Source organism: Ovis aries, chromosome 8, assembly GCF_016772045.2.
Source record: "Ovis aries strain OAR_USU_Benz2616 breed Rambouillet chromosome 8, ARS-UI_Ramb_v3.0, whole genome shotgun sequence".
In the NCBI taxonomy this organism is placed as follows: Eukaryota; Metazoa; Chordata; class Mammalia; order Artiodactyla; family Bovidae; genus Ovis; species Ovis aries.
This window is the reverse complement of record NC_056061.1, coordinates 52,684,599-52,699,786: the sequence shown is the minus strand read 5'-3', so window position 1 is coordinate 52,699,786 and position 15,188 is coordinate 52,684,599. Positions and strand designations below refer to the sequence as shown.

At 42.4% G+C, this 15,188-nt stretch overlaps 1 protein-coding gene across 4 annotated transcripts in view; it reads left to right on the top strand.

Annotated features, from left to right (window-relative positions):
* MRAP2 (melanocortin 2 receptor accessory protein 2) overlaps positions 1–13,333 on the top strand; it is an 82,592-nt gene extending 69,259 nt beyond the window's left edge. For all 4 annotated transcript variants that reach the window (XM_060419238.1, XM_042253437.1, XM_060419239.1 and 1 more), the window contains one exon: positions 11,819–13,333. In XM_060419238.1, coding sequence (XP_060275221.1) covers positions 11,819–12,209 — 391 coding nt within the window. In that variant the 3' untranslated portion in view covers positions 12,210–13,333. The remainder of the gene's footprint in view (positions 1–11,818) is intronic.
* Positions 13,334–15,188: the final 1,855 nt, after the last annotated feature.

Genomic DNA, 15,188 nt, shown 5'->3' with positions numbered 1-15,188 from the left:
ATTTTTTTATAAAATAGACATTATCCAAGCAGCCAACTTTAATATAAAACAATCAGTTTTAAGTTTGCCCCTGATAATTAGACATGGAGGACATAATGATAAATCACTGAGAATAATGCTAAGAACATTTTTTGACATTTACCATCTGCCAGGGTCTGTTAATCACTTTATAGTATAATCGCACTAAGTTCTCACTGAAAGATGAAGTAAATCACATAGGATTTATCCTGTAAAAATCTCACCTTACATATGAGAAAAAGGAAACTGAATCACACATATAAGGATTCACAGGTTTTTAAAAAAACTATGCATATTAAAAAGCAGAGACATTGCTTTGCCAACAAATGTCTATATAGTTAGTTATGGTTTTCTCAGTAGTCATGTATGGATGTGAGAGCTGGACCATAAAGAAGTCTGAGTGCTGAAGAATTGATGCTTTTGAATTGTGGTGTTGGAGAAGACTCTTGAAGAGTCCCTTTGACTGTAAGGAGAACAAACCAGTCAATCCTAAAGGAAATCAGTCCTGAATATTCATTGGAAGGACTGATGCTGAAACTGAATACTTTGACCACTTGATGCAAAGAGCCAATTCATTAGAAAAGACCCTGATGCTGGGAAAGATTGAAGGCAGGAGGAGAAGGGAACGACAGAGAACAAGATGATTAGAGGGCATCACAGACTCAATGGACATGAGTTTGCACCAGCTCCAGGAGACAGGAAAAGGAAAGCCTGGCATGCTGCAGTCCATGGGGTCTCAAAGAGCCAGACACGACTGAGCAACTGAACAACAACAACAACAAATGGAGCCAAGCCTCAAACTAAAGTCTCCTTGAAGCTCCTGTTGTTAACCCTACATTAAATGACTTCATATCAGTAATATTAAATCTTTTTCTCTTACAGCAAAGATATTAGCGAGCAATCAGATTTGTTTTCTTCTGTCACATATTGGATCAAGCATGGGCTCTGGAGTCAAACATTTCCAGATTTACTAGATTCTTAGCCTCTCTGTACTTGATTCCTCACTTGTAAAAATAAAGTAGTATCTGCCTTCTCGGGGTACTGTAAAGATTGAGTGAACTGATGCCTATAGAACTGCTGGTATGCACTAGCCTCATAGCAGGCAGCCCTCAGTGAAGGTCGGTCCACCCCTGCATGGCTCACGGCATCCTGGGGAGAGCAGAGGGCTGCTGGTAAAGAGTAGAAAGGAACAGAAGATTCTCATCCTCCCACAGGACAGCCAGGCCCTCAGCTTTCATGTTGGAGCTGCATGTGCCAAATGTGACTTCATTCTACCTTGGCTTCACCTCACCTTGGGTATGTCTCTCAGAAAAAGTTGTTTTTCGGTTGCTCAATCATGTCCAACTCTTTGAAACCCCATGGACTGCAGCATGCCAGGCTGTACTATCTCCCAGAGTTTACTCAAACTCATGTCCATTGAGTCGGTGATGCCATCCAACCATCTCATCCTCTGTCATCCCCTTATCCTCCTGCCCTCAATCTTTCCCCACATCAGGGTCTTTTTCAATGAGTTGGCTCTTCACATCAGGTGGCCAAAGTATTGGAGCTTCATCTTCAGCATCAGTCCTTCCAATGAATGTTCAGGACTGATTTCCTTTAGGATGGACTGGTGTGATCTCCTTATAGTTCAAGGGACTCTCAAGAGTCTTTTTCAGCATCATAGTTTGAAAGCATCAGTTCTTTGGCACTCAGCCTTCTTAAAGGTCCAATTCTCATATCTATATATGACTACTGGGAAAACATAGCTTTGACTGTATGGACCTTTGTTGGCAAAGTGATGTCTTTGTGTGAAGAAAGAGTAAGATGATTTTAGAAAGGAGACTAAGTAGAGGGTCTTAGTCATGGCTTGAATGTCTGAATTAGGTAACAAGCTCTCTGGGTTGTGGGTCACAGAGAACAAATGCTTCAAGTAAGATATCAGGCAGCATCCTTTTGGAATATGACTCAGTTCAGTTCAGTCACTCAGTCATGTCTGACTCTTTGCGACCCCATGGACTATAGCACGCCAGGCCTCCCTGTCCATTACCAACTCCTGGAGATTTGGGTATGTCTCTCAGAAAAAGTTGTTTTCTTTGGTGCTCAGCTTTCTTTATAGTCCAACTCTCACATCCATACATGACTACTAGAAAAACCATAGCCTTGACTAGACAGACATTTGTTGGCAAAATAATGTCTCTGCTTTTTAATATGCTGTCTAGGTTGGTCATAGCTTTCCTTCCAAGGAGCAAGCATCTTTCAATTTCATGGCTGCAGCCACCATCTGCACTGTTTCCCCATCTATTTCCCATCAAGTGATGTGACCAGATGCCATGATCATAGTTTTCTGAATGTTGAGCTTTAAGCCAACTTTTTCACTCTCCTCTTTCACTTTCACAAGAGGCTCTTTAGTTCTTCTTCACTTTCTGCCATAAGGGTGGTGTCATCTGCATATCTGAGGTTATTGATATTTCTCCTGGCAATCTTGATTCCAGCTTATGCTTCAGCCAGTCCAGCATTTCTCATGATGTACTCTGCATATAAGTTAAATAAGTAGGGTCACAATATACAGCCTTGACATACTCCTTTCCCAATTTGAAACCAGTTTATCGTTCCATGTCCATTTCTAACTGTTGCTTCTTGACCTGCATACAGATTTCTCAGGAGACAGGTCAAGTGGTCTGGTTTTCCCATCTCTTGAAGATTATCCCACAGTTTGTTGTGATCCACACAGTCAAAGGCTTTGGTGTAGTTAATAAAGTAGTAGATGTTTTTCTGTAACTTTCTTGCTTTTTTGATGATCCAACAGATGTTGGCAATTTGATCTCTGGTTCCTCTGCTTTTTCTAAATCCAGCTTGAACATCTGGAAGTTCACGGTTCATGTACTGTTGAAGCCTGGCTTGGAGAATTTTGAGCATCACTTCTGAGTAAGGCCCCTACTCAGAATTGACTAGTGTTGAATCTGCCACTTTGTTCTATCTTTTTCTCCATGGAGACATCCTGGGCAGACTGAACTGCTGACCTATGGAAAGACTGCGTGAATCCCCTTGGAAGGAGTAAGACATAGGATGGCAAATAGGCTTCTTCCCTGAAGTTTACAGCTTGGGATCATTTTAGCATGAGAACTTCAATTCCAGAGTCACTGCCTACTCAGTGGCTTCTGTTAAGGAGAGGATGTGTCGTAATGAGATTATGAGACAGGAGCAAACAGCTCTCTAAATCTCACTGTAATGCAACACAGGTTTACATTGTATTCAAGCTACATCTCTTCTGAGGGTTGGCAAGGGGTGGACTGATGCTCCTTCACTGTAGCTGCAGTGTTTCTAAAGTTCAGCCTCCCGAGTTGCTGTGACAAGCAGTGGGGCACATGGAGAACTCATACCCAACAGTCTGTTCTTCAGCCAGGAAGTGGCACGCATCCCTTCCTCTCACAGCTCATTGGCCAGGACTAGCCACACCCATCTGACCGCCAGGCTGGGGTGGGTAATCTGTGTGCCCAGGAGGAGACTCAGATATGGGTGAGTGCTGGTAAAGCAGAGAGCAGAGGGAGAAAGACCCTTATAAAGCTGCCATCATGCCTTTTTAGAAAGCTTTTAGGTCCAAAAAGTAGCTTTAATGGGGATTATTTTCCCATGGAATATCTGCTGTTGTATGGGGTGGGGGGACCCTCTCACTTGAATCCTTTATAGACAGTCAGGATAAAAAGAACCATTTTTTCCATGTGCTTTCTCCACTGAGGAGCCATTTACTCTCTTTGCCGTCTTGTTAAAGCATCATAATTGCCACATTGTCATAAATCTGCCAGAGAGAAGGAATAAGGGAAAGACTTGGGTTGCATTTTCTGTTGAATATTTTGTACTTCTTAAAAAAATAAAGATCAACTCTCAGACATCATATACCTCAGATATCCTCATTTTGTGTAGCCTTTGCTAAGTGCACTTGTCTAGGTGGGCATGGTCTTTTTTTTAGGGATGAGGACAGTATTGCTCATGACCTTGAAAAAATGGAAATTGCATCTTACCTGGAGTTGCAATTTACCTGAGTATGATTCTCACCCAAGCATGGGTACAGTGCACCTAAAAGCTAACAGCTAGAGAGAATGACCAAGGTCACAGGAACCAGCTGAATGGAGACATAGCAGGTTGTTCCTAAGGAAGATCTGTTATTCTGAGAGGTCTCCATATGTCAACAGGTAAATAATCCAACTGCTTTATATGTCTGATTCAAGTTATACACCTTTGCTCAGGAGTTCCTTTTAATTCTCCATCAGTTAAGAGGTTATTTCCTGTGTGCATAGCTATGGCTTGCCCAGGACGTGCTGAGGGTCATTCTAAGGCAGTAGAGTCTTTCCTCAGAGATTGGCATCTCCCTGGCAAGTCAGAACTACCAATGAAAGCAACCAAGAGGCTCTTACGCACATGCACACACACACATACACACACACGGGGGTTTGGTTGGTGCCTCTGCTAGGGCATGAAGCTCTCAGGACAGGCTATGGCTCCAGAAGTAGTTTTTGTCCTTTTCTCACGGGTGGTTTTCACTCTTAGTAGGTCTTTGTTTGACTTATGCTCCTCTAAAAGTCCACTGGAAGTCCCTGCCGGAAATTGTAGGTGCCCACTGGACTGCCCACCACCTTTTTATGAGTGGAGTAAACCTGACCATAGTGAGGGCTTGCTAAGACTGAGCAGTAGGCAGCCCATTTGTAAAAGCTCATTATAAATCTGTAAAATTCCTAAGGGAGTAACGCAGAGCCTTACAGGTGTTTTCCCTCAGCCAGAGAAGGTGGCAGTAGTCTGATCTCCTGACTTGGTTTGTCTTAGGGTCACAGAGGAAGGAGCATGTCCCTGAATACTGGAGGTGGCTGTGCCTTTCACAGGAATCAAGGCTCCTGAACACCTGCAGATACAACTGTCCATGGTACTGATTGAGGGTCTAATGACAGCAAGTCCCTTTGAGAGAGGCAGAGATGAGTGGAATACAGCACAGCAGTACATAGGAGAGAAAAGGTCACACCAAACAGCTCTGACATGAGACAGGAAGGGCTGCACCCTGTCTGTGATTCATCTGTTCACTAAGTCGTGTCTGACTCTTTGTGACTCCACGGACTGTAGCCCACCGGGCTCCCTGTCCATGGGATTTCCCAGGCAAGAATGCTGGAGTGGATTGCCATTTCCTCCTCCAGGGGATCTTCCCAACACAGGGATCAAACCCACATCTCCTGTGTCTCTGTGCTGCAGGCAGGTTCTTTACCACTGAGTCCCCTGGTAGACTGATGTAAGAGAAGATTGATTAAATAGGACAGGAGCCCAGAGAAGGGGAAGATTCCTTCCTGTTGGGAGATCAAAAAGTCTGTGGAGGCAGGGACGTGGGAGTTGGATAGCAAAGGACAGATTTGATTTTGACAGGAGTAGAAGGAATAGCACAAGCGAAGGCACAAAGGGGGACCATCCCGAGGGCTTTGGGGGACAAGCAGGTTCCATGTGGCTGGACTGGAGGGTTAGAAGGGGAACTGGTGGGAGCAGACACTGGAAAGGCCATGAGACGTGCGAGTGGACTCTCTGAAAGATCAGGAAGAAGGATTTGGGGAATCGGTGAGTTTGTGAGCAGGGAAGTGTCATGGAAGAGATGAGGTTCCCTGCAGGTGCTGGTGGACTGGATGGGTCCTCATGAGGGAGAATCTCTGATCTGGTTCAGAGACTACACGACACAAGCCAGAGTGAGAAGAGGAAAAGAATTGGAACATTCCGAACAGTCGTTTTACTCTGACTGGTGGAGTTCGGGAATATTGCAATCAATAGGTTAGGTCCAAATTGCATTTCTTTAAACAAGCTGAAAATGAGGAATGCAGATTCTTAAATAAGTGAAACTAATGATTTTTAGATTCTACCAAAATCAACAGTTGTCATTTTTTCTAAAGTTAGTAGGACACAGGAGAATTCCTTGCAAACATACTAGCTTGATCTCAATTTCATGATGACAGGGTATAGAATAGGTAGGACTGTGACAAATATAATGAAAGGCACTAAAATTCTTGGAGATTCTGAATTTTCTACTTTTCTGAGTCTGTCCAGGCTCCTATAAATACCACGGATGTTTACTAGATGATTTGTTAAGTAACAGAAGTTTATTTCTCACAGTTTGGGAGGCTGGAAAGTCCGAGGTTAATGTACTGGCAGATTCAGTGTCTGGTGAGGACTTGTTTCCTGGCTCGTAGACGCTAGATTTCTCGCTGTATCCTCATATCAGGGAAGGAACAAGGATTCTCTCTCTCTGGGGCCTCTTTTATCTGGGCACTAGTCCCATTCATAAGATGAGTCATTTCATTTCCCAGAGGCCCTGTCTCCTAATCCCATCACTTGGGGGATTAGGTTTCAACATAGAAATTTTGGAGGGGCACACGTTCAGTCTCAACACACATATTCTTCAGTTTTCTTTCTCTTTATGATACTTCCAACATGATATTACTTGCTAGCTCAGTCAACATCTCAGTTTCTTTTTCTTTCAATGCTCCAGTTGTTGAAGCTTCTGGCTTGAATTATCATTTTAATCAAGATGGTATTTAAGATATGAGCCTTGTAATTTTTCATTTTCACAGATGTAACCAAGGCAGAACAAGCTGATCTTAAAACTGTTTTGACTCCTCTAGTAGGTGCCAGTGAGCATTATTTTTCCATATGACTACTGAGTTTGAGAGGATGGGAAGGTTGCAAGTAGCCCTCTTCTGTCTGCCAGTGGGAGTGTCCAACCATAGCGCAGCGCGCAGATCACCCACCAGCAAATGCTTTATAAGGCTGGAAAGACATCCATAACAATACGGTACATGTTTCCTGGAAACCAAACATCCAGCCATGAAATCCACCCGCTCCCACCTAATTAGTGAGCATCCTTTGAAGGCTTCCCCAGTGGCTCAGATAGTAAAGCATCTGCCTGCAATGTGGGAGACCCGGGTCTGATCCCTGGGTCAGGAAGGTCCCCTGGAGAAGGAAATGACAACCTGTTCCAGTACACTTGCCTGGAAAATTCCATGGATGGAGGAGCCTGGTGGGCTATAGTCCATGGGATCGCAAGGAGTTGGACACGATTTCACTTTCACTTTTCTTTGATGTTCCAACATTGAGTGTACAAGGACATTTCAGGTGTGACTCCTGAGGCCTGGTCTGCTTTAAAGACGGGGTAACCACTGGGTAGGGTAGAGAGCCTCATTGGTCTTTCTTGAAGCCATCTTACCAATAAATGGCAGGAAGTCTCCCCCATGGTATCTAAGACCCTGCAGCCTCCAAGGTCTGGCCAGTTTGCTTCTTTGCCAGAAGATGCAAAATGCCCTTTCAGTAGCTCTGTGGTCTGTGAGTTCCAACGACTCAGGGCAGGAGATTCCATGGATGACTCTGGGACAGCTTGGGGATATGGGGAGTACCATGGGCTGCAGTCAGAGACAGTGTTTCCCTTGGCCAAAATCGGGTGCAAGGCAGACCTCAGTGGGGCTAGTTTGCCAAATCTCTCTGATGCTAGAGCATCAGAATCTCTATTAATAGACCCTCTCTCTATTTTTTTTTATTATGCTCTACATTTTACTTATGTTATTTAATCCACACATTAGACAATCTCTCTATTAAGGCTCACCCACCCTTGCTTTTAGGTCTTGCCTGGGTATGCCCTTGTATTGATTTCCAACCTTGTAGGCACTGTAGGAGAGGCCCCCTGCCAAGGCAAGAGCGGCTTTAGTTTCAAGATCTCTTCACGACTGATGTATTCATTCATTTAACAAAAATGTAAGAAGCAACTACTCTATGCCTGGTACTCTGCAAGGCACTGAGGACCCACATAAGAAACTGCCTGCCCTCAAGAGCTCATCGTCTAAAAGATGGTGCCAGACAGGGAAAGAAAAGGGCTTAGTGCAGAGTGAGAAGGCAGGAGGAGAGAGGCCTACAGTCCTCTGGAAGAGATCCCAACTCATCGGAGGAGTCAGGGAAGGAGGTGGAATCAGAAATGTTTCACAAATGGCCCACTCATGGGTTCCCATTTCAGGAAGGGCAGAGTAGTATGTTTCAGAATAACCTTGCAGATAACAATGATAAGATCTGGACAGATTATAAAGAATGAGTATTGGAAGGCATTGGAGAACAAACAGCAGACTAAACCAAAAGGAAGTGCTTTCTGCCCTTGAAGGAAGGAACCTTCAATAGTATGTCTATGGTAATATGGCTTTACACCTGAAGGCTTTCAGTCCGCAAACCTGGTATATTTCTTAACATACTAAGCTGTTCCTTAATTTCCCTTTGCAATATTGAAATTTTCAGTGTACAGGTCTTACACACCCTTTGTTATATTTATTCCCAAGTATCCTATTTCTTGATGCTGTTGTGAATATATTTTTTCATTTTCTTATTGTTTATTACCAGTGTGTAGAAATACAGAGATTTTTGTATAAGGTCAATTGAAAAGAAAGTGCTGATACAACAGGATAAATATATGGGAAAAAATGAACCTTGACCCCTGTCTCAACATATATAATAAACCCAAAGTAAAAATTCCTAGAACGGTTCAATCCAATAGAACTTTCTGTGATGACAGGAATGTTCTTTGTATTGCCTAATTAGATAGCCACTGACCTCATGTGGCTGTTGAGCACTTAAAATGTGAGTAATATGACTGAGAAATCAAATTTTAAATTTTACTTAAATTTGAAGAGCCACCTGTGGCTGTTTGCTACTGTATTGGACAGGATGATTCTAGAAGAAAGCTTAGGAGAATATCTTTGTGATTTTAGAGTTGGCAATAAGTTCTTAAGATGTCAAAGCACTAACACAGATGATAAAAATTAGTAATTTGAAATTAACTGAAATGTAAAGCTGTTTATCAAAAGACATCTCTAAGAAAATGAAAATGCAGGTCACAGATCAAGAGAAAATACTATTGTATCCAGACACAAACACTATTTATTGCATGACTCCATTTGTATGAATTTCAAGAACAGGCTAATCTGCAGTGATAAAAATCAAAACAGATTGAGACTTCCCTGGCGGTCCAGTGGTTAAGACTCTGTGCTCCCAATTTAGGGGGAATGAGTTCAGTTCCTGGTTGGGGAGCTAAGATTGCTGCACATCCTGCAGTGCCCCTCCCCATTCCCAACCTCACCCAAAACAAAAAAACAAAATAGATTGCTTCTAGGAGGTATTGCCTCCAGGAGGTATAAATTGACTGGAGGTTTAAGAACAGGCAAAGCTAATCAATGGAAATAGAAATCAGATCTGTGTTACCTGAAGGGGCTGGAAATTGAATGGAAGGAACCTTTCCAGAAGAAAGGAAATATTCTATATCTTGATTAGAGGGTTACTTGGGTGTATGTGTCAATAAAAATACATTGAATTTTATGTTTAAGATCTATGGATTTCAGTACATAGATTTTACTCAGTGATGGGATGAATAGAAACTGAATTGAATCAAGCCGTGTCCATGACCACAGTTTTTCACATACAGGTTTTTTAGTTTATCAGTCAAGGAAGGAAAGAGGAATAAAAGGATGGTCTGTTTAGGTGTCTCAGACAGTAAAGAATCTGCCAGCAATAAACAGACCCGGGCTCAATCCTCGGCCGGGAAGATCTTCTGGAGAAGGGAATGGCAACCCACTCCAGTATTCTTGCCTGGAGAACTCCATGGACAGAGGAGCCTGGCAGGCTACAGTCCATGGGGTTACAAAGAGTCAGACACTAACACTTTCGCTTTTTAGACTCTAAGAGAACAAAGATGGATTTTTCCCTTATTTTCAGGAAGGAAGAATCAGATTGTACTTTTATCAAAAGGAGAGATCCTGGGGAGAAAGATGAGTAGGGGTGAGGCAGGGAAAGCATCTTACTGCCCGGGCTCTGCCCTGGGGAAGGGGCAAGATGCTCTGCTCTTGTGCCTTTGTTTTTCAGCAAGGGCTGGTGTGGAGGGAGGTGGTCAATGGCCCCAACTCGTAATCCTGAGAACATGTAGCCTGGGTAGTGGAAGTGCTGCTGTACACAGCTGGGTTGGCTTTCATACTCAGCTGATGCTCCAGATAGGCAGGAAGCAAGTACTCAGAGCTTCTTAGCCTGGAATCGGGAGAGGGCATGATCCCAGCCATCCTAACCATGCTTTTTCTAACATGTTAATCCCCTCTTTTTCCTCAATGACTTTTTAGTTTCTTATGTCATAGGTTGTTGGTGCCATTCATCCCTGTTCTCAAACATCTTTTAAACTTGGGTGAAGTGACAACCAGGGGAAGAAAATCACTTACTGAAAGATAAGACTACTTACATTTGCATTAAAGCACAATTCTGTCAGTCTCTCTCAAATGATTTTTCTCTGAATTCTGAATACACAACCTATTAATGTACTCTTGTGTCAATCATTGATCTTTATATCACCTTTGCTGAGTGGGCAATGAGATTGGTTAATCAGGCTTATCACTAAAAAGAGGAACTCAAGATTTCTGAGAGGAATTCCTCATCTGATGTCAGCTGGGTTGTCATGGAGGAGATAAACCTGATATAAAAGGGTCTTCGCTGCCTGGATTGCAAAGCCTCTAGAATTACTGAACTCTGAAATACAGGTGATTCCTAATAATTTGGAGGTGAGTTTCTAAGAGCTCTAAATGGATCCCATATCGCCTACCCCATGATAGCTTGGTCAGAAATGCTGTATCGTGAGTCATCAATGGGAAAGGGAGGAAGAGGTTTAAAAACTGAAGTCACTGTAGACATGACTTAAATGTAGACTCCAGAGCCTACTTGTTGTCAAGTTCTATTCTGGCTTTGAAGGCGTTTTAAGACATGATTCTTGACCTTATGGAGTCACTCTACCCGTGTGGGAGTCACTTTTATATCAATCTGGAAAGGATGGTGATTAAAGTAGGTGGGCTAGGGACTTCCCTGGTGGTCTAGTAGCTAAGACTCCCTGCTCATACGCAGGGAGCCTGGGTTCAATCCTTGTTTAGGGAAGTAGATCCCACACGCCACAACTAAAGAACCTGTAAGCCACAGCTATGACCTGGTGCAGATGAGTTTTAGGTGGGCCATCAGGTTACTCAATTTGTATATGCTCTTTCTGTCATGTACTTACGGTGCTCACTGAGAATTATTTTATTCATCCATTCACCAATTTCTACCATTAAATTGCTGATTTGTTCCACACTAAATAAAACAGGGAATTAAGAAGCTGAGTTTTTCCCCCACTCCTGTCGCTGATTGTGTCAGTCAAGTAGGCACTCTGACTGCTCCTTACCTTAGCTTCTGCCTCTGTGAAATATGTATAACTTTTGGCCTAAGTGGCTGCACGGGTCAGTTTTGAGAATTGGGAGAGATCAATGGATATGGCAGTGCTTTGACAAACATGAAACTCACCCCTGTGGGATCGAATTTTTGTTCAGGCTGGTCTGATGTTGGACAGCGGCTCTAAACCTGACTATAAGTAGTGATCCTTGGGGATTCTAAGAAAATAGATTACCTGTCCCTTCCACCAGAGATCGAGAGATCCTGCAAGCAGGAATATTGAATTTTGAGCAGCCCTACAAGTAGGGCTTGCAGATAGAATACCAAGGGTCCCACTGAGAAATACTGGTGTGTGATGCAGAATATCGAAGATCCCTCAGTGAAAAGCATCTTTTCAGGATGGTCCGAGGGCCCACACCTTGAGTCTTTTGCCTTGCATTTATTTGTACATCTTCAGAAGTGGTGTCTTTCAGTTTGATGTTTGTCTGCACTTTCTGTTCAGGGACTTGCACTTCATAGATGCTGGAAACCATCATCCCATGGGTAACTGAGCTGGAGCGTAAGGAGTCTTTTATTTTGCCTTTCTTCACAGCAATGCAGAGTCTTCAGAGAAGAGATTCAGAATGAATAGCTTTGTGTCAGACTTTGGAAAGCCCCTGGAGCCAGATAAGGTGTTTTCTCGACAGGGCAATGAGGAATCCAAGTCCTTCTTTCACTGCTACATCAATGAAGTGGACCACTTGGAGAAGGCCAAAGCTTGTCTCCAGACCACGGCCCTCAACAGTGAAGCTCATCTCCAGGAAGCCATCAGATGCAGTGGGCGGCCAGAGGAGGAGTTGAACAGGCTCATGAAATTCGATATCCCCAATTTCGTCAACACGGACCATAACTCCTTTGGAGAAGATGATCTCCTGGTTTCTGAAACACCTACTGTTCTAGAAAATAAGCCAGTGGTCCAAACGTCACACAAAGAGTTGGACTGAGAAGCATATTTTATCAGGTGTTTTCCTGAAAATGTTGGGTTTGTCACTGAATAGCCAGAAATCTCTATTCATCGAGATTGTGTGTGTGTTTGTGTATGAGAGAGAAGGGGGCAGAAAGACAGAGAAGAGAACTCCCTGGGAAGAAAGATGGTAAAGCTCAGTTTTCATGCCTTTAAACTTATTTGGAGCTTTGGGGGGAACCAAATATTTACACTATCTCATCTTCCTTGTTGAAAAACTTGGTCACATATTCTGCATCAGCATTCGTGAATGGGGCTGGATGTGTCGCGTTTCCTGTCTGGTCCTGCCACTACCGTGCTCTGCCCTTAGCAAGTTACTTTGATTCTCTGGGCTGCCACCTTTTTATCTGTAAGGTGAGGAGTCTGGAGGAGGTGATCCAATAATTTGTGGACTTTTGACTTTGTATTCACATGAGGCTGGAAATACCCAAAATTATATAAACTAGAGTCTGCCCCCTGGTTCTTGTTATAACATTCCCCCAGGTCTGTACCTCCCCCTCAACCCTTAATTGAATCCAACTTATGTCAGGAGCTTGAACATCTCCCAAGATATCAGGAGACCTGATATGGTCACTGTAGCCAAATTTATAGTGCTTTGCTAAAACAACTCAAACCTGGAGACAGCCCCCACACCCCATGCCCCAAGATGAGTACCTTATATGACAATCCCATCCCCCAAATGTATGGAAGGTTGTCAGCTGAGTAAAGGGAAGTGCCTTCTGGGTCCCTGTGTTAGTGTGACTGTGACTGGTCACACTGCTGTGTCACTGGCTAGTGAACAAGAAGAGTGCTATTTGCCAGGCTGTCTGTTTTCTTGGCAGATGTGTGGGTGATGGTTGTGTGGCTAGTGTGTAGCCTTTGAGTCGGGTTGGTGAATGGGTTATAAATTCCCCATCAACAGACATTCCAGGTGGCTTGGTGCAACTCAAGAGTTAATTTCATGAAGGAATTAAATCTGCACACTGTTTTGGAAATGACTTTGTTTTGCACAGTCATGTTGCATGCATGGCCAGCTACTAATCTCTGGGTGGCATTTTCATATGGACTTTTGTTTACCACCTGTCTTGCTTAAACTAAAAAATAAATACATTCATTGCACCATAATTTTCTCTGGTTCTTTGTTTTCACATGTCCAATTTTTCATTTTATTTAAAAACAGTTCCACACTTATAATGCCTCCTAATTTCTGTCCTTTCTAGGATCCTAGTGAGTGGTATGAGTCATGTAACAAATTTCTTTTAGGATTTATTCCACCAAAAGAAATCCCTTTCCCATAATGTCTTTTGAGGAAAATAGTATTCTTTAAGACTCAAAGCATGGGACATTTCTTATACATTCTTGCAAAAAGAAACTTCCTGTTTTCACTAAAGAGTGCTGATTTTAATGGCTTTTATGAATGTGAATATTATTATTCATAATTTAAGTAATTGAATATAAATCACTGTTATCTATTACTAAGATGCAAAACTATTTAAGTGGCTTTTTAGTTAAAAGTAGATTTATTAGAAGACTGACGGATATTTAAAAGATGGAAAAAATATCCGTGGCTGTATACCATTGTTCTTATTGACTGAATGTCAGGAATTGTGAAAGGTCTAAGACTTGAGCCCTCTTTCAAGCTTACAAGTATCATGACACAGTTCTGTGGAAGCTGGCAGAAGGCACAAGGCTCCTGGTTCAGAGACAAAGAACTTCATGGCGGCATAGCAAGCAGCATGTGCTTCGTGTTCAGGTTGGTTCCTGAGTCCATTTGCTGTTGTAACAAAGGACCACTCACTCAGTGACTTAAAGCAACCCACATCTGTTCTCTTACAGTTCTCAAGTGCGGAAGTGCGAGATCAGTGACAGTGGGCTAGAATCAAGGTGTCATCAGGGCTGTGTTCCATATGGAGGCTCTAGTGAAGGATCCATTTCTTGTCTTTTTCAGCTTCCAGAGGCTGTTCACATTTTTTGGCTCCTGGCCCTGTATCACTGTCACCTCTCTTTCTACTTTACCTCTCTGTCTCTGAACATCCTGGCCTCTCTCCTATAAGACCTTTGTAATAACACTGGATCACCCACAGTAGTCTCTCATCTCAAGATTCTTAATCACATCTCTTTTCACCATGCAAGGTACTATATGCATAGGTTCTAGGGATTAAGAATGGACATGTTTGGCGGGAGGAGAGCATTATCCTACCACATTCTCCTCTGTGACCCCAAAGATTCATGCAAAATATATCTGTCTTACCCCCAACATCCTCTAAAATCTCAATAATTACATCATCAAATCAAAGTCCAATATTTAGTCTATATAGTGTCAGCTCAAGGGTCCCAAGTATCATCACCTTATTCACCTAAATCAGGTATGGCTGAGACCCTGGGTAGGATCCAAGACATGAAAACAGCCTAAATGTCCATCAACAGAGGAATGGATAAAGACGTGGTATACTCACACACACATGTACACACAATGGAATATTACTCAGCCATAAAAAAGAATGAAGTAATGCCATTTGCAGCAACATGGATGGACTTAGAAATTATCATACTGAGTGAAATAAGAAAAGGACAGATATCATATGACATTGCTTATATGTTGACTCTTAAAAGATGATTCAAATGAACTTATCTCAAAACAGAAACAGATTCACAGACTTAGGAAACAAACTTATGATTACCAAATGGGAAAGATGGGGAGAGAGATAAATTAGGAGTTTGGGATTAACATATACACACTATTGTATATAAAATAGATAATCAACAAGGACCTACTCTGTAGCACAGGGAACTTTACTCAATATTCTGTAATGACCATTGAATTTTATATGTAAGATCTAATTTATTTATATAAGTTATGTTTAGTTCTTTAAAAAATTGATCTTTTATCTTGATATCCTGGTTTCTATTATTTTTTTATGATTTATGTTTAATGATTTCATCAAACTTATTTTATGTTCTCTTTTAGATTGTTTCATAA